The 22,715-nt window shown below is 44.8% G+C and overlaps 1 protein-coding gene across 1 annotated transcript; it reads right to left on the bottom strand.

Moving 5' to 3' along the window:
• Positions 1-3,925: 3,925 nt before the first annotated feature.
• pcgf6 (polycomb group ring finger 6) lies at positions 3,926-20,716 on the bottom strand. The gene is made up of 10 exons (XM_079567703.1): positions 20,297-20,716; positions 14,674-14,770; positions 14,439-14,535; positions 12,857-12,912; positions 12,546-12,605; positions 12,077-12,191; positions 11,806-11,833; positions 9,172-9,270; positions 8,458-8,544; positions 3,926-4,010 (listed from the first exon to the last, which is right to left on the bottom strand). The coding sequence occupies exons 1-10, from the start codon at positions 20,369-20,371 to the stop codon at positions 3,963-3,965; spliced, it is 762 nt and encodes a 253-aa protein (XP_079423829.1). The 5' UTR covers positions 20,372-20,716; the 3' UTR covers positions 3,926-3,962.
• Positions 20,717-22,715: the final 1,999 nt, after the last annotated feature.

Raw genomic sequence — 22,715 nt, 5'->3', positions numbered from 1 at the left:
GCGTCGCCAAAGCCTCGGTTCAGGAATGACTGATCCCAGCGTCGCCAAAGCCTCAGTTTGTTCAGGAATGACTGATCCCAGCGTCGCCAAAGCCCCGGTTCAGGAATGACTGATCCCAGCGTCGCCAGAGCCTCAGTTCAGGAATGACTGATCCCAGCGTCGCCAAAGCCCCGGTTCAGGAATGACTGATCCCAGCGTCACCAAAGCCTCGGTTTGTTCAGGAATGACTGATCCCAGCGTCGCCAAAGCCCCGGTTTGTTCAGGAATGACTGATCCCAGCGTCACCAAAGCCTCGGTTTGTTCAGGAATGACTGATCCCAGCGTCGCCAAAGCCTCGGTTTGTTCAGGAATGACTGATCCCAGCGTCGCCAAAGCCTCGGTTTGTTCAGGAATGACTGATCCCAGCGTCGCCAAAGCCCCGGTTTTGCTCCGGGAAAAGGTGAATTTCCAAAGTTTGGAAAAATACCTTTGAACAAAGCACCGGCTCTGGTAATAATGACAGCAGAGGATTCGACACAGAGAACTTTCAATATACTTCATTATAACTTCACTAGAGTAGAAGTAAAAAGTACTGTAGTACTGTACACAGTACAAGTGTTTCATCAGGGCATCAAAGTTATCCCATGGAAATGATCCAAGTATCAAAAATATCACACGGTTCGACTGTTCGCAGTATTTAGACATAATAGTAAAAATAACTATTTTGGTTTAAATTAAATCTAAAAAGATGCTGTTAGTTCATTATGAATATTTATTATACAGCTCTTCACAACGTAAGCAGAAGCTCCGTTGATTTGAATGGGATTTCCCAACGTTCTCCCGGTCATTATTTCCTGATAAAGTTCCTCTGAGTTGGTGCTTTCATATCACTCCGCTCGTACGTAGCAGCGACACTATCTGTCCCGTCACTGAGAGAGAAGTCGGGGAATCGTGAGTCTGACTTTCAACTTACCCAGAGATTCACCACCTCCTCCAACTGCACCTTCAGCTAAGTGGCTAGGCTAGCTGCTAGCCTCGCTGCTTCTAGCCTAGCCAAACGTTGCCTAGCAACGCGCAAACTTTTGGGAACTATTTGTCGCGGAAGTCATTAAATAAACCTTTGACCTTCATAAAAGTGTACGAAGTTTATGTTGTGTGTTCAGTTGGAAAATGGCCGAATAATAAGCGGATCATGTATAGAACGCTGGTCATTATCGGGAAAATAAGTACCGACAGGGTGAACCGGACCCCGACGTGAAGCGGAGGGTTCATATTACATATATAATATATAATCATGTAATATATATGTAATATGATAAAAGTGTTCGTCCATGGACGACGAGACTGAAGACGAGTGGACGTTTGGAGCTTCAGTCGCTGAGATGCTGATGTTTGTTCCACTGTTGCTTCTTCAGGTGATCGAGTGAAGCCACGTGTTCCAGATCTCAAAGTTCATCACATATTTACAGATACACATATAAAACTCCAGTATTCACGTCTGAGCTGGGGGAGGAAAAGATGAGAACATCGATTTAACAAAGCTACAGAATTGTAAATATTTGAAAACATCTGTATTAGCGCTTTGATATTTCTGACACGACTGATCAGAAGATGCAAATACATTTTCAATAAACAAATCCTGTTTTGAATGTTTTCCTTTGACTTTCCAACTTCACAAAGAGCTGAACTCATGGTTAACACTGACAGATCTGCCATTTAAAATGTTTCATCATTTCATTCTCATCTCAACCCAGTCATTTCCCGAACATCACACGACCAGTAATAGAATCTGCAGCGGGGAAATCACCTTTATATATCGTAAGAGCAACCATGAGATGAAAAACCACCATGGAAGAGAAGGCTGGAGGAAACATCAAGGCAGGAAAACATCAAGGCAGCAGGAGGGAAGTGAGTCAAAAAGCAAGTACCCAAAAGGTACAGCCAGATGCCCAAACCTGAAGCTCTGGAAACTGCCAAACAAAGCCTTGACAAAGAGCAGAGGAGCCGCTGTGGTCGACATAGCAACACCAAGACTTCAACATCAGGAAAAAGGAACAGGAGAGACTAGAGAAACACCAGGGGCTCAGAGAAGAGCTGGAGAAAACCTGGAGGGTGAAGCATCAGTGGTGCCCGTGGTCGTTGGGGCACTCGGGGCAGTGACCCCCAAACTGGAGGAGCGGCTCCAGCAGATCCCAGGAAATACAACAGACATCTCGGTCCAGAGAAGATACTGAACCCTCAGGTACCGACGGGAGAGGCCCCGAGCAGGAGGAGGAAACACTCACAAACGCTGGTGAACCAGGCTGAGGAGTGAGCGCTTCTATGGGCCGTCAGCGGGATGGGCCAAAGTCACCTGACCCTTTGAGGAGTATATCGTGATGAAGTTGTAAATGATCAGAATCAGACACATTTTCACCAAACACTTATTAAAAGTATTGGAACAAATACTTGATACTTAAAGCTGCACTTCGCAACTTTTATTCTATGGTCAAATACACGTCGTTACGGTAACCAAAGCCATCGTGTGATTGTGCAGTTTTTACTATTTTTGGAGTAATATTTGAGCAGTAGTACTTATACTTTTACTCGACACGTGTGTACGAGATACTAAATTTTAAACCTTACCTTGTCTTTTTCTGGAGTAAAGAAACCAGCTCCGCTTTAGATTCTAGCCCTGGAGAAAATCTCACCAGGTCTTTATTACAGAGTCAGACTTCCTGAACTCCTGGAGAACATCTCACCAGGTCTTTATTAAGGCCAGAGTCAGACTTCATGAACTCCTGGAGAACATCTCACCAGGTCTTTATTAAAAACAGACAAACCAGAGTTACAAAATGAGCAGCTTTTATACATCAATGACACAAAAACTGCAGCGTTTTCCCCGAGAGCCAAATATAAATATACAAGAAAATAAAGTCACAGTTTGAGTCTTTAGTGGAGCAGCAGGTTCTTTCACTCGTGAAGAGAAGGAGCTGAGGAAAGAGTCACGGGTTTGAGTCTTTAGTGGAGGTGTTCCTCACGTGCAGCAGGTTCTTTCACTCGTGAACAGAAGGAGCTGAGGAAAGAGTCACGGGTTTGAGTCTTTAGTGGAGGTGTTCCTCACGTGCAGCAGGTTCTTTCACTCGTGAAGAGAAGGAGCTGAGGAAAGAGTCACGGGTTTGAGTCTTTAGTGGAGGTGTTCCTCACGTGCAGCAGGTTCTTTCACTCATGAACAGAAGGAGCTGAGGAAAGAGTCACGGGTTTGAGTCTTTAGTGGAGGTGTTCCTCACGTGCAGCAGTTCTTTCACTCATGAACAGAAGGAGCTGAGGAAAGAGTCACAGGTTTGAGTCCCTTGTGAGGAGGCGTTTCTGATCCATAAAGTTAATGTTTAAACGTTGTCGTTTGGCAGTTTCATAAATGATGGTGGACTTTACTACAAGTGACCAAACAAATGTTTTGAAGAAATATAAAAATGTATAAAAAACATACATTGTTATATTTCTTTCTTATATTTCGCATTCTGAAATGTGAAATATGAGCAAACTGTTCATCGAGTCCATTTAATAAAGATACAGCTCTTTTTCTGCTCCTTTGTTTTCAAAGAAAAATCATTTAAATGTGTTGGATTAAAAAGTCTTTGGAAATCAAAGTCAATTCCCCACATGTTCTCCTGAGTGTGAGGTGGTTCTCCTGAGCAGGAGGTGGTTCTCCTGAGCGTGAGGAGAACCACCTCTGAGCATGAGGTGGTTCTCCTGAGCGTGAGGTGGTTCTCCTGAGCGGGAGGTGGTTCTCCTGAGCGTGATGTGGTTCTCCTGAGCGGGAGGTGGTTCTCCTCTGAGTGTGAGGAGAACCACCTCTGAGCGTGAGGTGGTTCTCCTGAGCATGAGGTGGTTCTCCTGAGCAGGAGGTGGTTCTCCTGAGCGGGAGGTGGTTCTCCTGAGCGGGAGGTGGTTCTCCTGAGCGGGAGGTGGTTCTCCTGAGTGTGAGGTGGTTCTCCTGAGGGTCACGGCACCGGGAGCACGAGGCCGAAGTGCAGAACCAACAGTCCGTCCTGAAACACAGGGAGTTACAGAAGAGATGTTAGGAGGAGGAGACTCTGAGGAGACTCCGAGGAGAGACTGAGGAGACACTGAGGAGAGTCTGAGGAGACTCTGAGGAGACTGAGGAGAGTCTGAGGAGACTCTGAGGAGAGTCTGAGGAGACTCTGAGGAGACTCTGAGGAGACTCTGAGGAGACTCTGAGGAGACTCCGAGGAGAGACTGAGGAGACTCTGAGGAGACTCCGAGGAGAGACTGAGGAGACTCTGAGGAGAGTCTGAGGAGACTCTGAGGAGACTCCGAGGAGAGTCTGAGGAGACTCTGAGGAGACTGAGGAGACTCTGAGGAGACTCCGAGGAGAGTCCGAGGAGACTCTGAGGAGACTCTGAGGAGAGTCTGAGGAGACTCTGAGGAGAGTCTGAGGAGACTCTGAGGAGACTCCGAGGAGAGTCTGAGGAGACTCTGAGGAGACTGAGGAGACTCTGAGGAGACTCTGAGGAGAGACTGAGGAGACTCTGAGGAGACTCTGAGGAGAGTCTGAGGAGACACTGAGGAGAGTCTGAGGAGAGTCTGAGGAGAGTCTGAGGAGACACTGAGGAGAGTCTGAGGAGAGTCTGAGGAGAGTCTGAGGAGAGTCTGAGGAGAGTCTGAGGAGAGTCTGAGGAGAGTCTGAGGAGAGTCTGAGGAGACACTGAGGAGAGTCTGAGGAGACACTGAGGAGAGTCTGAGGAGAGTCTGAGGAGAGTCTGAGGAGACTCTGAGGAGACTCTGAGGAGACTCTGAGGAGACTCTGAGGAGAGTCTGAGGAGAGTCTGAGGAGAGTCTGAGGAGAGTCTGAGGAGACTCTGAGGAGACTCTGAGGAGACTCTGAGGAGAGTCTGAGGAGAGTCTGAGGAGAGTCTGAGGAGACTCTGAGGAGACACTGAGGAGAGTCTGATGAGACACTGAGGAGAGTCAGAGGAGAGTCTGAGGAGAGTCTGAGGAGACTCTGAGGAGACACTGAGGAGAGTCTGAGGAGAGTCTGAGGAGAGTCTGAGGAGACACTGAGGAGACTCTGAGGAGACTCTGAGGAGACTCTGAGGAGAGTCTGAGGAGACTCTGAGGAGACTCTGAGGAGAGTCTGAGGAGACTCTGAGGAGACTCTGAGGAGAGTCTGAGGAGAGTCTGAGGAGAGTCTGAGGAGAGTCTGAGGAGAGTCTGAGGAGAGTCTGAGGAGAGTCTGAGGAGACACTGAGGAGAGACTGAGGAGAGTCTGAGGAGACTCTGAGGAGACTCTGAGGAGACTCTGAGGAGACTCTGAGGAGACTCTGAGGAGACTCTGAGGAGACTCTGAGGAGAGTCTGAGGAGAGTCTGAGGAGAGTCTGAGGAGAGTCTGAGGAGAGTCTGAGGAGAGTCTGAGGAGAGTCTGAGGAGAGTCTGAGGAGACACTGAGGAGACTCTGAGGAGACTCTGAGGAGAGTCTGAGGAGAGTCTGAGGAGAGACTGAGGAGAGTCTGAGGAGAGTCTGAGGAGAGTCTGAGGAGACTCTGAGGAGAGTCTGAGGAGACTCTGAGGAGACACTGAGGAGAGTCTGAGGAGACTCTGAGGAGAGTCTGAGGAGACACTGAGGAGACTCTGAGGAGAGTCTGAGGAGACACTGAGGAGACTCTGAGGAGACTCTGAGGAGACTCTGAGGAGACACTGAGGAGAGTCTGAGGAGAGTCTGAGGAGACACTGAGGAGACACTGAGGAGACTCTGAGGAGACACTGAGGAGAGTCTGAGGAGAGTCTGAGGAGAGTCTGAGGAGAGTCTGAGGAGAGTCTGAGGAGACTCTGAGGAGAGTCTGAGGAGAGTCTGAGGAGAGTCTGAGGAGACTCTGAGGAGACACTGAGGAGACACTGAGGAGAGTCTGAGGAGAGTCTGAGGAGAGTCTGAGGAGAGTCTGAGGAGAGTCTGAGGAGAGTCTGAGGAGAGTCTGAGGAGAGTCTGAGGAGAGTCTGAGGAGAGTCTGAGGAGAGTCTGAGGAGAGTCTGAGGAGAGTCTGAGGAGACTCTGAGGAGACTCTGAGGAGACTCTGAGGAGACTCTGAGGAGACTCTGAGGAGACTCTGAGGAGAGTCTGAGGAGACTCTGAGGAGAGTCTGAGGAGAGTCTGAGGAGAGTCTGAGGAGACACTGAGGAGACTCTGAGGAGACACTGAGGAGAGTCTGAGGAGACACTGAGGAGACTCTGAGGAGACACTGAGGAGACTCTGAGGAGACACTGAGGAGACTCTGAGGAGACTCTGAGGAGAGTCTGAGGAGAGTCTGAGGAGACACTGAGGAGAGTCTGAGGAGACACTGAGGAGACTCTGAGGAGACTCTGAGGAGAGTCTGAGGAGAGTCTGAGGAGAGTCTGAGGAGACACTGAGGAGACTCTGAGGAGAGTCTGAGGAGAGTCTGAGGAGACACTGAGGAGACTCTGAGGAGACTCTGAGGAGACACTGAGGAGACACTGAGGAGAGTCTGAGGAGAGTCTGAGGAGAGTCTGAGGAGACACTGAGGAGACTCTGAGGAGAGTCTGAGGAGACACTGAGGAGACTCTGAGGAGAGTCTGAGGAGACTCTGAGGAGACACTGAGGAGACTCTGAGGAGAGTCTGAGGAGAGTCTGAGGAGACACTGAGGAGACTCTGAGGAGAGTCTGAGGAGACACTGAGGAGACTCTGAGGAGAGTCTGAGGAGACTCTGAGGAGACACTGAGGAGACTCTGAGGAGAGTCTGAGGAGAGTCTGAGGAGAGTCTGAGGAGACACTGAGGAGACTCTGAGGAGACTCTGAGGAGAGTCTGAGGAGACTCTGAGGAGAGTCTGAGGAGACTCTGAGGAGACACTGAGGAGAGTCTGAGGAGACACTGAGGAGAGTCTGAGGAGACACTGAGGAGACTCTGAGGAGAGTCTGAGGAGAGTCTGAGGAGAGTCTGAGGAGACACTGAGGAGAGTCTGAGGAGACTCTGAGGAGACACTGAGGAGAGTCTGAGGAGAGTCTGAGGAGACTCTGAGGAGACACTGAGGAGAGTCTGAGGAGACTCTGAGGAGACACTGAGGAGAGTCTGAGGAGACTCTGAGGAGACACTGAGGAGACACTGAGGAGAGTCTGAGGAGACTCTGAGGAGACACTGAGGAGACACTGAGGAGAGTCTGAGGAGACACTGAGGAGACTCTGAGGAGAGTCTGAGGAGAGTCTGAGGAGAGTCTGAGGAGACTCTGAGGAGAGTCTGAGGAGACTGAGGAGAGTCTGAGGAGAGTCTGAGGAGACTCTGAGGAGACACTGAGGAGAGTCTGAGGAGAGTCTGAGGAGACTCTGAGGAGAGTCTGAGGAGAGTCTGAGGAGACACTGAGGAGAGTCTGAGGAGACTCTGAGGAGAGTCTGAGGAGACTCTGAGGAGAGTCTGAGGAGACTCTGAGGAGAGTCTGAGGAGAGTCTGAGGAGACTCTGAGGAGAGTCTGAGGAGAGTCTGAGGAGAGTCTGAGGAGACTCTGAGGAGACACTGAGGAGAGTCTGAGGAGAGTCTGAGGAGAGTCTGAGGAGACTCTGAGGAGAGTCTGAGGAGACTCTGAGGAGACACTGAGGAGAGTCTGAGGAGAGTCTGAGGAGAGTCTGAGGAGAGTCTGAGGAGAGTCTGAGGAGAGTCTGAGGAGACTCTGAGGAGAGTCTGAGGAGAGTCTGAGGAGACTCTGAGGAGAGTCTGAGGAGAGTCTGAGGAGACTCTGAGGAGACTCTGAGGAGACACTGAGGAGAGTCTGAGGAGAGTCTGAGGAGAGTCTGAGGAGAGTCTGAGGAGAGTCTGAGGAGACACTGAGGAGAGTCTGAGGAGAGTCTGAGGAGACTCTGAGGAGAGTCTGAGGAGACTCTGAGGAGACACTGAGGAGAGTCTGAGGAGAGTCTGAGGAGAGTCTGAGGAGAGTCTGAGGAGAGTCTGAGGAGAGTCTGAGGAGACACTGAGGAGACTCTGAGGAGAGTCTGAGGAGACACTGAGGAGACTCTGAGGAGAGTCTGAGGAGAGTCTGAGGAGACACTGAGGAGACTCTGAGGAGAGTCTGAGGAGAGTCTGAGGAGAGTCTGAGGAGAGTCTGAGGAGAGTCTGAGGAGAGTCTGAGGAGAGTCTGAGGAGACTCTGAGGAGAGTCTGAGGAGAGTCTGAGGAGAGTCTGAGGAGAGTCTGAGGAGAGTCTGAGGAGAGTCTGAGGAGACACTGAGGAGACACTGAGGAGAGTCTGAGGAGACTCTGAGGAGAGTCTGAGGAGAGTCTGAGGAGAGTCTGAGGAGACTCTGAGGAGAGTCTGAGGAGACTCTGAGGAGACACTGAGGAGAGTCTGAGGAGAGTCTGAGGAGAGTCTGAGGAGACTCTGAGGAGAGTCTGAGGAGAGTCTGAGGAGACTCTGAGGAGACTCTGAGGAGAGTCTGAGGAGAGTCTGAGGAGACTCCGAGGAGGTTCTGTTCTCACCTGCAGAGCTTCGCCTCCCAGAGAGCACTGGATCTCTCTGAGCGACTGGAAATGGTCCAGAAGATGGTCTCCACAAACCACATCCACCTGCAGCAGAAAGTCACAGTTATTCCCACGGACGGAACAGGAGACTTTACACAGACATAACAATTCAACCACAACAGCAGGATCTGGGCATTTCACATTTTCAACAGATTTTGTTTTACTATAATATTATTCTAAATGTTTAATGTTTGGTGCAGCCCCGTGAGGCACCTCCTGCTGAATCACTAACGCTTCTGATTTAGAATCTGAATCAGAGCTCCTTAACAAACTCCTGCTGTTGGATTTCTTCTTCTCCTCGGGCACATTGCCTCGTGCTGCAGGAGTGGATCAGGGAGCACGAGGTCACAGTGACTCGCTCTTCTTCAGCTCCTTCATCTCCAGAAGTGCCTGGACACAGACGTAACTTCAGGAGCCAGAGTCGCCCCGAGGTTCCCTGGAGCTAAGACAATAATCTGCTTTACAGACTCCGCCTCCTTCCACCTCCTTCCGCCTCCTTCCACCTCCTTCCACCTCCTTCCACCTCCTTCCACCTCCCGGGTCAGACAGAGACCGGCTTTAAACCGCCAGGTGAGGGAGACTCCGCCCACTCGGGAGGCGACAGGTGTGAAGCTGCTGCTGCCAGATGTTCTGCTTCCCCCCATGAACCCTCTCAGTGAGTAGAACATGAACCTGGCAGCTCGGGCTCAGCTCCATCTTCTTCCTGATGAACAGCTCCACGTGACGGATCGTGGCTTCACCGGAAACCCGTACGAAGCGGCGCTCCAGCGGCTGCAGAGGGAAGCACGGGTTTCAGTTAGGGCGGGGCGATATTATCTTACGATCTCCAGAGCGGAACATCTGTCAGTTCTGTGGAATCGTTCTATCACGGGTCTAAGCACTTCCAGAGCCGTGGGAAGATGTTTTAGTTAGGGGGCGCTGAGGGACAACATTTACCCCCAAAATACTTTTCCTGCATAAATCCTATTTATTAACCTCTTAACTCCCGCCTGAACCAAGAGCATTTTCTCCAGTTCAGCTTTACCCAAATCCTGTAGGCCAGTGTAACGCCTCATCTGAAAGACCTACAAAACTAAATGGATCTTTTCCTCATGTCAGATTTTTCATCACTTTTTTTGTCGGGCAGTCGACTCATTTTTGTCAAATTTCCGTGACTTTTTTGTCACTTTTTCGTCAAATTATTCGCATTTTTTTTTGTCAAATTCTTATCACTTTTTCTTCCATTTTCTCCTCGATTTTTCGTCCAATTTTTCTCACTTTTTTTGTCAATTTTTTGTAAATTTTTGGTCACTTTTGTCACATTTCCATCCTTGTTTTCGTCTCAGTTTTGTTGGATTGGGGTAAAGCTGGAGAAAATGTGCTCGGTTCCGGTGGGAGTTAAGGGGTTAATATTGCCTGCAGTTCACAAACGATCCAGCAGGGGGTGCTGCAGCGCCCTCAGCACCCTGGGTTCCCACGGCGCACTTCTGCTCTTTTCACTGTCAGTGAAACAAACCCTAACCCTAACTTTCTGCTACGCGTCTGACGCTAATGTGAGCGTTAGCAGCGAGTCACATGACCAGACTCCTCCATACTGAGCTGTAAACCCTGCGTTCTTCCCCCTCACGCCGCTGCTCTGAGTAGACCAGTGTTTATTCACCTGCTCGTGTGAGGAAGTGAGCGTGTCCTTCATCCTCACAGGTCTGGGTTAAATCCTGGACCCGGTTCACAAACGCGCTGTTTATCCCAGTCTTTGGGGAATTACTTCAATAATAACTCATGGAAACGAACTGCGTCCGGTTTGTCTTTTACACAATAAAAGTCCCGGCATGTGATCGCTTTAGTCAGACTCTTATTGTGAAAGGGTCAGAGAGCGACAGAGCGTCACATCATGAGAAAACAAGCCTTTACCAGACTTTACTCTCTGTCTTGGGTTTTCTAATGTATATGCATGAGTTACTTTGCTATTTTTGCTGTGTTGATTAACACAAAGTTGCATAAATGAGTATATTCATTGAATCTTTTTGTCTTCGGTGTGTAATTTAAGTTATTTTTGTTTCTGTGAAAAGAAAAATCGGGATAAAATCGAAATCGGAAGTTTATAATTCAAAGATCGTGATGTATTTTTACCATATCGCATTTGTCTTTATTCAGATATTTCCCCTTTGTGACGAGACGAGGATGTGGTTCTTCACAGTGAGTGATTAATGAACTTATGCTTTTCTTTTTCTTTGTTATTGCTTAACCTCTTAACTCCCGCCTGAACCAAGAGGAGCTTTTTCCTCACGTCATCACATTTTTTTCCATCATTTTTTTGTTGTGCATTCAACTCATTTTTGTAACTTTTTTGTCATTTTTTTGTCAATTTTTTGTCACATTTTTGTTAATTTTTGTCACATTATTTGTGATTTTTTTGTATTTTTTTCGGTAATTTTTATGAAATTTTTGTCATATTTTCGTAATTTTTTGTCACATTTTTCTCATTTTTTGTGATTTTGTTGTAATTTTTTGTCACATTTTTTTGTCATTTTTTAATCAAATTTTTGTCAAATTTTTTGTGATTTTTTTTGTATTTTTTTAATATATTTTTTATATTTTTGTAAAAAAATAATCATTTTTTCGTAATTTTTTTTATCCAATTTTTTGTCATTTTTTTGGTTATTTTTTTGTCACATTATTTTCACTCTTTCGTCAATTTCTTATCAAATTTTTGTCTTTTTTTTGTTACATTTCTCTCATTTTTTTGTCAATTTTTTATAATTTTTTTTTATTTTTTTGGTCTTTTTTTTTTCAAATTTCTTTCACTTTTTCGTCAATTTTTTATAATTATTTTGTCACATTTTGGATTTTTTTTTTGTCACTTTTTTTCACTTTTTCATCAATTTTTTGTCACTTTTTTGTCGGAGTTTTCTCCCTTTTTTGTCACATTTCCATCATTGTTTTCGTCTCAGTTTTGTTGCTATTTTCTCACCTTTTTTCCACAAGCTTTTGGATTGGGGTAAAGCCAAACTGGAGAAAATGTGCTCTGTTCAGGTAGGAGTTTAGGCGTTAACTAATATTGTCTTTTATGTGTTGGTTCTTTTCCACCTGCTTTAGGACAATGGATGCAATTTAGCTTCTGTGCTCATTCCAGCATATTTATGTGGAAGCCGTCGGCCGACACAAAAAATAAATAAATAAATGAATCTCACACAAACAAACTGAGCATGAAGAGTGGGAGGAATAACTTTCATCATGTCCTTAATAAAGTCCTTTACAGTGAGTGAATCTGGCTTTAATCAGACGGAGTTAAAGGGACAGTATGATTGTTTCTGTGGTTCTCCTCACCTTGTAGCGCTGAACTCCCTCTTCAGCTCTGAAACACAAACACACCCGTGAAACAGCGCCATCTAGCGGCAGCAACGCAGATCATCAGGTCATAAAGGAGTTAAAGTGATTATCATGTGGAAACTGCTGTGAACGTAAAGTGGAGGCCGATTTCTAGCGGAGTTTTTCCAAATATGTGTATGTGTATAATCCTGTGTGAAGCTTCTGAACTGTGACAGCAGGGGGCGCTGTCTGGGTGGATTCAGCTCCAGGTTCAAAGGTCATTTCTCACCCGACGAACTCCAGCAGCAGCGACACGTCGAGCTCCGGCGGCATCGTGAACACGGCCTGAGGAGGAGCGTCCTTCCTCTTCTTCATCACGGCGGGAGGAGACGAGAACGAGGAGGCTGCAGAGAGGGGGCGCCGGAGAGTCACAGGAGAACACAGAGTTTAATACAGAGGGTTTAATACAGAGGGTTTAACAGAGAGAGTTTAACACAGAGAGTTTAACACAGAGAGTTTAATACAGAGAGTTTAATACAGAGAGTTTAACAGAGTCACAGGAGAACAGAGAGTTTAATACAGGGAGTTTAACACAGAGAGTTTAACAGAGTCACAGGAGAACAGAGAGTTTAATACAGGGAGTTTAACACAGAGAGTTTAACAGAGTCACAGGAGAACAGAGAGTTTAATACAGGGAGTTTAACACAGAGAGTTTAACACAGAGATGAATAAAGGAGTTAGATGAGTGAAGGAGTCACCTGGCTTTGGGACCTCCAGATGGCGCTCTCTGTAGAACTGACACATCTGCTCTTTCTCCACTGAGAACAACATGAAAGACTTTTACAACAGAGTAATATCATTCTGTCATTCTCTCTAAGGCGAGACGCTGCAGGTGAATCACTGAGAAACAATAATGCTCCGGGTCAGAACGTTGGAGAATAAACCTCGTAAGGCCAGAGTTTGGGCTGATTTATTTATTTGACTCTGAGTTAAAGACGTTTCACCTGCAGCCTCTCCACGTCAGACTCCAGTCAAATAAAGATCTAGAATAAACCGTGATGTTACGAACCGTCCTCCAGAAACGGGACCATCTTGTAAACGATGTCCTGCAGCTGTCGGTCGGGTCTGAGGAGCAAACACAGACTGAAACCCGTGACAGAATCCACACGCGTGACGGAGAATCGTTACATTTTGTTTGACCTCTTAACTCCCGCCTGAACCGAGAGGATCGGTTTCCTCACGTCATCAGATATTTTTTCCATCATTTTTTTGTTGGGGATTAAACTCATTTTTGTAACTTTGTCATTTTTTTGTCAATTTTTTATCACATTTTTGTCATTTTTTGTCACATTATTTGTGATTTTTTTTGTATTTTTTTTGGTAATTTTTTGTAATTTTTTGTCACATTTTTTATCAAAATTTTTATCAATTTTTTGTGATTTTTTTTGTATTTTTTGTTAAATTTTTTTCATTTTTTGTCAGATTTTTTCGTCAATTTTTTATCAAATATTTTGTATTTTTTTGTTAAATTTGTCATTTTTTGTCACATTTTTTTCATTTTTTGGTCAATTTTTTATCAAATTTTTATCAAATTTTTTGTCACATTTTTTGTATTTTTTTATTTTATATTTTTGTTAAATTTTTTTCATTTTTTATCAATTTTTTATCAAATTTTTGCCATTTTTTTGTCACATTTTTATCACATTTTTTGTCATTGTTTTGTCAATTTCTTGTGACATTTTTTCCACTTTCTCATCAATTTTTCGTCACATTTCCATCATTGTTTTCGTCTCAGTTTTGTTGCTTTTCCACAGCTTTTTTCCAGAAGCTTTTGGATTGGGGTAAAGCCAAACTGGAGAAAATGTGCTCGGTTCAGGTGGGAGTTAAGGGGTTAAAACCAATCTCTTTCTGACACTGAAACATGTGTCGTCGAGAGCCAGACAACAGAGCGATCACGTGTGGAAGATCTGCAGCTTCACAGTGTCAGGTCCATCTCCAAAGTCAAGGAAATAAAGTGGGAGCAAAATGGTGTCCCTGAACCAACAGCATCAACACTCGGATCTAGGGCTGCTCGATTATTGAAAAAATAATAATCACGATTATTTTTGTCATAATTGAAATCACGATTATTCAAACGATTATGTTGCCTTTAAAAAAATCCATCAAGAAAGTGACAAAAAATCCATCAAAAAAGTGACAAAAATCCAGCAAAAAAGTGACAAAAATCCAGCAAAAAAAAGACAAAAATCCATCAAAAAAATTACAAAAATCCAGCAGAAAAAAGACAAAAATCCAGCAAAAATAGTGACAAAAATCCATTAAAAAAAGGACAAAAATCCAAAAATTAAATATTAAAAAAAAGATTTGAACAAAAAAATTTGAAAAAAAAAAAAAAATTGAAGAAAAAAAAAAAATTTGAAGAAAAAATTATGCGATTATGCTAATTTTGTAATCGTTTACTGTTGTAATCGAAATAGTAATCGAATTTCGATTAATTGCACAGCCCTACTCGGATCTAAACGTTTCTGCTTTCGACGCTGGTAAAACCTTTACTTTTTTAACGGTACCAAACTGGTCTGGTTCAACGTGCCCGGCCCTAAGCGTGACCTAAGCGTGACCCTCCCGTGTCCCTCCCGTGACCCGGCGTTTACCTGATGTTGTAATGAGGCTGAGTCTGGTGCACGACCACGGAGCAGGTGGGACATCGGTTACTGTAGAAGAAGTGCTTCACGATGCAGCTTTTACAAACTGGACAGAGAGAAAAGTCAGATGTGAAGCGTGTAGAGTGAAGCGTGTAGAAGTGAAGCGTGTAGAAGTGAAGCGTGTAGAAGTGAAGCGTGTAGAAGTGAAGCGTGTGAAGGTGACTGATGCAGACGCGGCGCTCACAGGTGTGGAGGCACTCGATGATGGTGGTGGCGTCGATGAGGAAGCCGCAGCAGAGCCCACAGCGGATGTACGGGTAGAACTGGGTCAGAGGCAGCGCCTGCGGGTCAAAGGTCCTTCACTTACATACAAGACACTTTACATACGTCACACTTTACATACGTCACACTTTACATACATGACACTTTACATACTTCAGCGTCTCGTTTCAATATAAATAACATCAAGTCTTCATCACTTTAGCATAGGGACCTCTGATGCTAACTATCATAGCCACTTTAGCATAGGGACCTCTGATGCTAACTATCATAGCCACTTTAGCATAGGGACCTCTGATGCTAACTATCATAGCCACTTTAGCATAGGGACCTCTGGTGCTAACTATCATAGCCACTTTAGCATAGGGACCTCTGATGCTAACTATCATAGCCACTTTAGCATAGGGACCTCTGATGCTAACTATCATAGCCACTTTAGCATAGGGACCTCTGGTGCTAACTATCATAGCCACTTCAGCATAGGGACCTCTGGTGCTAACTATCATAGCCACTTTAGCATAGGGACCTCTGATGCTAACTATCATAGCCACTTTAGCATAGGGACCTCTGATGCTAACTATCATAGCCACTTTAGCACAGGGACCTCTGATGCTAACTATCATAGCCACTTTAGCATAGGGACCTCTGATGCTAACTATCATAGCCACTTTAGCATAGGGACCTCTGATGCTAACTATCATAGCCACTTTAGCATAGGGACCTCTGATGCTAACTATCATAGCCACTTTAGCATAGGGACCTCTGATGCTAACTATCATAGCCACTTTAGCATAGGGACCTCTGATGCTAACTATCATAGCCACTTTAGCATAGGGACCTCTGATGCTAACTATCATAGCCACTTTAGCATAGGGACCTCTGATGCTAACTATCATAGCCACTTTAGCATAGGGACCTCTGATGCTAACTATCACAGCCACTTTAGCATAGGGACCTCTGATGCTAACTATCATAGCCACTTTAGCATAGGGACCTCTGATGCTAACTATCATAGCCACTTTAGCATAGGGACCTCTGATGCTAACTATCATAGCCACTTTAGCATAGGGACCTCTGATGCTAACTATCATAGCCACTTTAGCATAGGGACCTCTGATGCTAACTATCATAGCCACTTTAGCATAGGGACCTCTGATGCTAACTATCATAGCCACTTTGGCATAGGGACCTCTGATGCTAACTATCATAGCCACTTTAGCATAGGGACCTCTGATGCTAACTATCATAGCCACTTTAGCATAGGGACCTCTGATGCTAACTATCATAGCCACTTTAGCATAGGGACCTCTGATGCTAACTATCATAGCCACTTTAGCATAGGGACCTCTGATGCTAACTAACATAGCCACTTTAGCATAGGGACCTCTGATGCTAACTATCATAGCCACTTTAGCATAGGGGCCTCTGATGCTAACTATCATAGCCACTTTAGCATAGGGACCTCTGATGCTAACTATCATAGCCACTTTAGCATAGGGACCTCTGGTGCTAACTATCATAGCCACTTTAGCATAGGGACCTCTGATGCTAACTATCATAGCCACTTTAGCATAGGGACCTCTGATGCTAACTATCATAGCCACTTTAGCATAGGGACCTCTGATGCTAACTATCATAGCCACTTTAGCATAGGGACCTCTGATGCTAACTATCATAGCCACTTTAGCATAGGGACCTCTGATGCTAACTATCATAGCCACTTTAGCATAGGGACCTCTGGTGCTAACTATCATAGCCACTTTAGCATAGGGACCTCTGATGCTAACTATCATAGCCACTTTAGCATAGGGACCTCTGGTGCTAACTATCATAGCCACTTTAGCATAGGGACCTCTAGTGCTAACTATCATAGCCACTTTAGCATAGGGACCTCTGATGCTAACTATCATAGCCACTTTAGCATAGGGACCTCTGATGCTAACTATCATAGCCACTTTAGCATAGGGACCTCTGGTGCTAACTATCATAGCCACTTTAGCATAGGGACCTCTAGTGCTAACTATCATAGCCACTTTAGCATAGGGACCTCTGATGCTAACTATCATAGCCACTTTAGCATAGGGACCTCTAGTGCTAACTATCATAGCCACTTTAGCATAGGGACCTCTGATGCTAACTATCATAGCCACTTTAGCATAGGGACCTCTGATGCTAACTATCATAGCCACTTTAGCATAGGGACCTCTGGTGCTAACTATCATAGCCACTTTAGCATAGGGACCTCTAGTGCTAACTATCATAGCCACTTTAGCATAGGGACCTCTGATGCTAACTATCATAGCCACTTTAGCATAGGGACCTCTAGTGCTAACTATCATAGCCACTTTAGCATAGGGACCTCTGATGCTAACTATCATAGCCACTTTAGCATAGGGACCTCTGATGCTAACTATCATAGCCACTTTAGCATAGGGACCTCTGATGCTAACTATCATAGCCACTTTAGCATAGGGACCTCTGATGCTAACTATCATAGCCACTTTAGCATAGGGACCTCTGATGCTAACTATCATAGCCACTTTAGCATAGGGACCTCTGATGCTAACTATCACAGCCACTTTAGCATAGGGACCTCTGATGCTAACTATCATAGCCACTTTAGCATAGGGACCTCTGATGCTAACTATCATAGCCACTTTAGCATAGGGACCTCTGATGCTAACTATCATAGCCACTTTAGCATAGGGACCTCTGATGCTAACTATCATAGCCACTTTAGCATAGGGACCTCTGATGCTAACTATCATAGCCACTTTAGCATAGGGACCTCTGATGCTAACTATCATAGCCACTTTGGCATAGGGACCTCTGATGCTAACTATCATAGCCACTTTAGCATAGGGACCTCTGATGCTAACTATCATAGCCACTTTAGCATAGGGACCTCTGATGCTAACTATCATAGCCACTTTAGCATAGGGACCTCTGATGCTAACTATCATAGCCACTTTAGCATAGGGACCTCTGATGCTAACTAACATAGCCACTTTAGCATAGGGACCTCTGATGCTAACTATCATAGCCACTTTAGCATAGGGGCCTCTGATGCTAACTATCATAGCCACTTTAGCATAGGGACCTCTGATGCTAACTATCATAGCCACTTTAGCATAGGGACCTCTGGTGCTAACTATCATAGCCACTTTAGCATAGGGACCTCTGATGCTAACTATCATAGCCACTTTAGCATAGGGACCTCTGATGCTAACTATCATAGCCACTTTAGCATAGGGACCTCTGATGCTAACTATCATAGCCACTTTAGCATAGGGACCTCTGATGCTAACTATCATAGCCACTTTAGCATAGGGACCTCTGATGCTAACTATCATAGCCACTTTAGCATAGGGACCTCTGGTGCTAACTATCATAGCCACTTTAGCATAGGGACCTCTGATGCTAACTATCATAGCCACTTTAGCATAGGGACCTCTGGTGCTAACTATCATAGCCACTTTAGCATAGGGACCTCTAGTGCTAACTATCATAGCCACTTTAGCATAGGGACCTCTGATGCTAACTATCATAGCCACTTTAGCATAGGGACCTCTGATGCTAACTATCATAGCCACTTTAGCATAGGGACCTCTGGTGCTAACTATCATAGCCACTTTAGCATAGGGACCTCTAGTGCTAACTATCATAGCCACTTTAGCATAGGGACCTCTGATGCTAACTATCATAGCCACTTTAGCATAGGGACCTCTAGTGCTAACTATCATAGCCACTTTAGCATAGGGACCTCTGATGCTAACTATCATAGCCACTTTAGCATAGGGACCTCTGATGCTAACTATCATAGCCACTTTAGCATAGGGACCTCTGGTGCTAACTATCATAGCCACTTTAGCATAGGGACCTCTAGTGCTAACTATCATAGCCACTTTAGCATAGGGACCTCTGATGCTAACTATCATAGCCACTTTAGCATAGGGACCTCTGGTGCTAACTATCATAGCCACTTTAGCATAGGGACCTCTGATGCTAACTATCATAGCCACTTTAGCATAGGGACCTCTGATGCTAACTATCATAGCCACTTTAGCATAGGGACCTCTGATGCTAACTATCACAGCCACTTTAGCATAGGGACCTCTGATGCTAACTATCATAGCCACTTTAGCATAGGGACCTCTGATGCTAACTATCATAGCCACTTTAGCATAGGGACCTCTGATGCTAACTATCATAGCCACTTTAGCATAGGGACCTCTGATGCTAACTATCATAGCCACTTTAGCATAGGGACCTCTGATGCTAACTATCATAGCCACTTTAGCATAGGGACCTCTGATGCTAACTATCATAGCCACTTTGGCATAGGGACCTCTGATGCTAACTATCATAGCCACTTTAGCATAGGGACCTCTGATGCTAACTATCATAGCCACTTTAGCATAGGGACCTCTGATGCTAACTATCATAGCCACTTTAGCATAGGGACCTCTGATGCTAACTATCATAGCCACTTTAGCATAGGGACCTCTGATGCTAACTAACATAGCCACTTTAGCATAGGGACCTCTGATGCTAACTATCATAGCCACTTTAGCATAGGGGCCTCTGATGCTAACTATCATAGCCACTTTAGCATAGGGACCTCTGATGCTAACTATCATAGCCACTTTAGCATAGGGACCTCTGGTGCTAACTATCATAGCCACTTTAGCATAGGGACCTCTGATGCTAACTATCATAGCCACTTTAGCATAGGGACCTCTGATGCTAACTATCATAGCCACTTTAGCATAGGGACCTCTGATGCTAACTATCATAGCCACTTTAGCATAGGGACCTCTGATGCTAACTATCATAGCCACTTTAGCATAGGGACCTCTGATGCTAACTATCATAGCCACTTTAGCATAGGGACCTCTGGTGCTAACTATCATAGCCACTTTAGCATAGGGACCTCTGATGCTAACTATCATAGCCACTTTAGCATAGGGACCTCTGGTGCTAACTATCATAGCCACTTTAGCATAGGGACCTCTAGTGCTAACTATCATAGCCACTTTAGCATAGGGACCTCTGATGCTAACTATCATAGCCACTTTAGCATAGGGACCTCTGATGCTAACTATCATAGCCACTTTAGCATAGGGACCTCTGGTGCTAACTATCATAGCCACTTTAGCATAGGGACCTCTAGTGCTAACTATCATAGCCACTTTAGCATAGGGACCTCTGATGCTAACTATCATAGCCACTTTAGCATAGGGACCTCTAGTGCTAACTATCATAGCCACTTTAGCATAGGGACCTCTGATGCTAACTCGATTAGGAACTGTGTGCCATCATCTCATAAGCCATCGCACCAATGGAAACTGTTCTGCCTCTTTCATCAAGTGTTTTTCTAATACGAGACAACTTTATAATGCGAGACCCTGAAGCAAAACTAAATATCAATTTCCAGGTAAAGTTTCGAACATAAACTTGTTTTTGTGAAGATCAGGGATTTTTTTGTTTGTTTCCAGCAGAAAGTGTAATAATTCACAGTTAATGTGTCTCACTTTTATTATTAACCACTCGGTTCAGGCGGGGGTTAAGAGGTTAAAGAGTCTCACCTCCTCTTCCTCGGAGTCGCATTTCTCCTCTAACTCCTCTCTCCTGCTTCCAAACGGCACCAAAGACACTTCCATTTCTCCCAAACACCGACTCCTTAGTGCTTTTTATCCACGAGGCCAAAAGAAAGAGGACTTTGTGATGTTTTAAAGAGTTTCAGACGCGACACCTGCGACTTCCGCTCGCCGTTAGCATTAGCCTTTAGCTTTAGCCTTTAGCTTTGACTCCAAAAACGTCCGTAAAACCCTTTGTGGTGAGTTAAAGTCCCGCGTGAGCCGGTAACTGTGTCCGTGCCCGGTGTCCCGTGGGGTGTGTGAGGCGGAGCCGCGGCGGGGAGTGAGTTTGGAGCAGGTTTAGATCAGGTCAGGAACTTTCTGTGTCTGTTTTTGCGGCTCCGCGCCGGTTTCCCGCGGAGCAGACGGGGGTTCCTCACGTGTGTCACAGGGGCGCACTGCCGCCCCCTGCGGCGGAGTGGAGGAACTACAGGATACAGAGCTCACATGGTTCACACGGTTCGACGGCAAGATTTTACAGAAATAATCCCTAATTCTATCTGTTTCCAGGGACGGACTGGGACTGAAAAAGAGCAACAAAACTGAGACGAAAACAAGGATGAAAATGTGAAAAAAGTGAGAAAACATTGACGAAAAAGTGACAAAAATTGTACAAAAAATGACAAAAATTTGACAAAAAAGTGAGAAAAATCTGACGAAAAATTGAGAAAAAAGTCACGAAAATTTGACAAAAATGAGACGACTGCCCGACAAAAAAAGTGATGAAAAATCTGACGTGAGGAAAAAGATCCATTTAGTTTTGTAGGTCTTTCAAATGAGGCGTCACACTGGCCTACAGGATTTGGGTAAAGCTGAACTGGAGAAAATGCTCTCGGTTCAGGCGGGAGTTAAGAGGTTAATAAATAGGATTTAAGCACAGAAACAGTATTTTGGGGTAAATTTTGTCCCTCAGCGCCCCCTAACTAAAACATCTTCCCACGGCTCTGGTTTTACCCAAATCTAAAAGCTTCTCCACTGGAGAGCACCAGCATATCGCCTCATTTGAAATTGTTATTGTTCGTTTTTTGTCGGTTTTTCGTTGCTTTGTTGTCATGTTTTCGTCACGTCTTAGTCACTTTTTTGTTGCTTTTCTGGCTCACTCGTTGCTGTTTTGATGCTTTGCTTTTAAGCTCTTAGATTTGGGTAAAGCTCGGTTAATATATAAGGCGGGGGTTTAAGAGGTAAAGGAGAACATTTAGACCATTTAGTTCTTCTGTGATCTTCCAGAATGGACACATGGCCAGTCCGCCCCCGTCTCTTTCTATCAAAATCACTTCATGCATTATTTTATCCTTAATCTCTGACACTATTTTCTTTTACACATTTGACTGTATTTTGTGCATCCAATTTTGCAAACTATGCTAAATGTAAAACAAATTTAGTATTTGGAATTATTTTTATTTTTTTATTAGCGTTTTTATTCCCTTCTATTCCGCATAAGACATGACGTCGCGCCATATGATGAATCCCTATTACTGATTCTGTCCTAAAGCAAAATGTTAACGATACTTAATTTTCAGGGATTTGTGTCACTGCTTTATAGGCGGCGTTCACGATTTAGAATGTGATGATGTCATAATGTCAAATGACTGAGATATGAGCCAAAAAACAAAGACATAAAAATATGCATTTTGTCAGTTACCACTGTTACCATAGTTACCGTCAGTTGCTCCACCTCAATGTTAAACTATGGCTCTTTAGAATGTTGTGATGTCACGTGAACGCTACCTATTCATTGGTTTATTGGTTTATTTGGTCGGGACAGTGCAGGACAATGAACATACATGAGACTCATGCATGTAAACACGGTCCGTTATTGAAAGCCGTGTGATATGAGTAACATACGAGTCGTACACAGACTTGATTTGAGACTTTTTCATCTGTCTTTGTTGCTTATTTTCTTCCCTTTGCTCAATAGATTTTTTGGTCTGTCTTAGTAAAGAAACCAAAGCTGTTCAAATGGACTTGATCTGCAAAGTCATGGAGCTCTGGCCTGCACTATTCAGCCCATCACAGGTAAGTCATTTTTATTTTGTCACTTTTTTCTTTACATACTTGTATATAAGCTTCATGCCTATCACTCTGTGTTCATCAGGATGTGTTGTTCAAGTCCTGCATACTGCATTACGTGACCTTTATTCATTTATTTGTGCCTTTTTAACTGTGATTATGTCTTGTGTCGTGTAAGTCTGGAGTCCACATTTATGGCACAGCTGGATCTTTGTTCGTCGAAGCTTTTGGAACTGGGATCATGTTGGGGACGAGCGACTGAAGAGAAAATACGGAAAATTAAAGACACTTTCAGGTGTGTATTTTAAATATAATATGTACTTCATCTAACCCTCGCTCACTCATTGTTAAGAGGATG

The sequence above is a fragment of the Gobius niger genome (genome assembly GCF_951799975.1).
Source record: "Gobius niger genome assembly, chromosome: 12".
Taxonomy (NCBI): Eukaryota; Metazoa; Chordata; class Actinopteri; order Gobiiformes; family Gobiidae; genus Gobius; species Gobius niger.
Note: the sequence above shows the minus strand (reverse complement) of the source record. Positions and strands in the feature narration are given on the sequence as shown.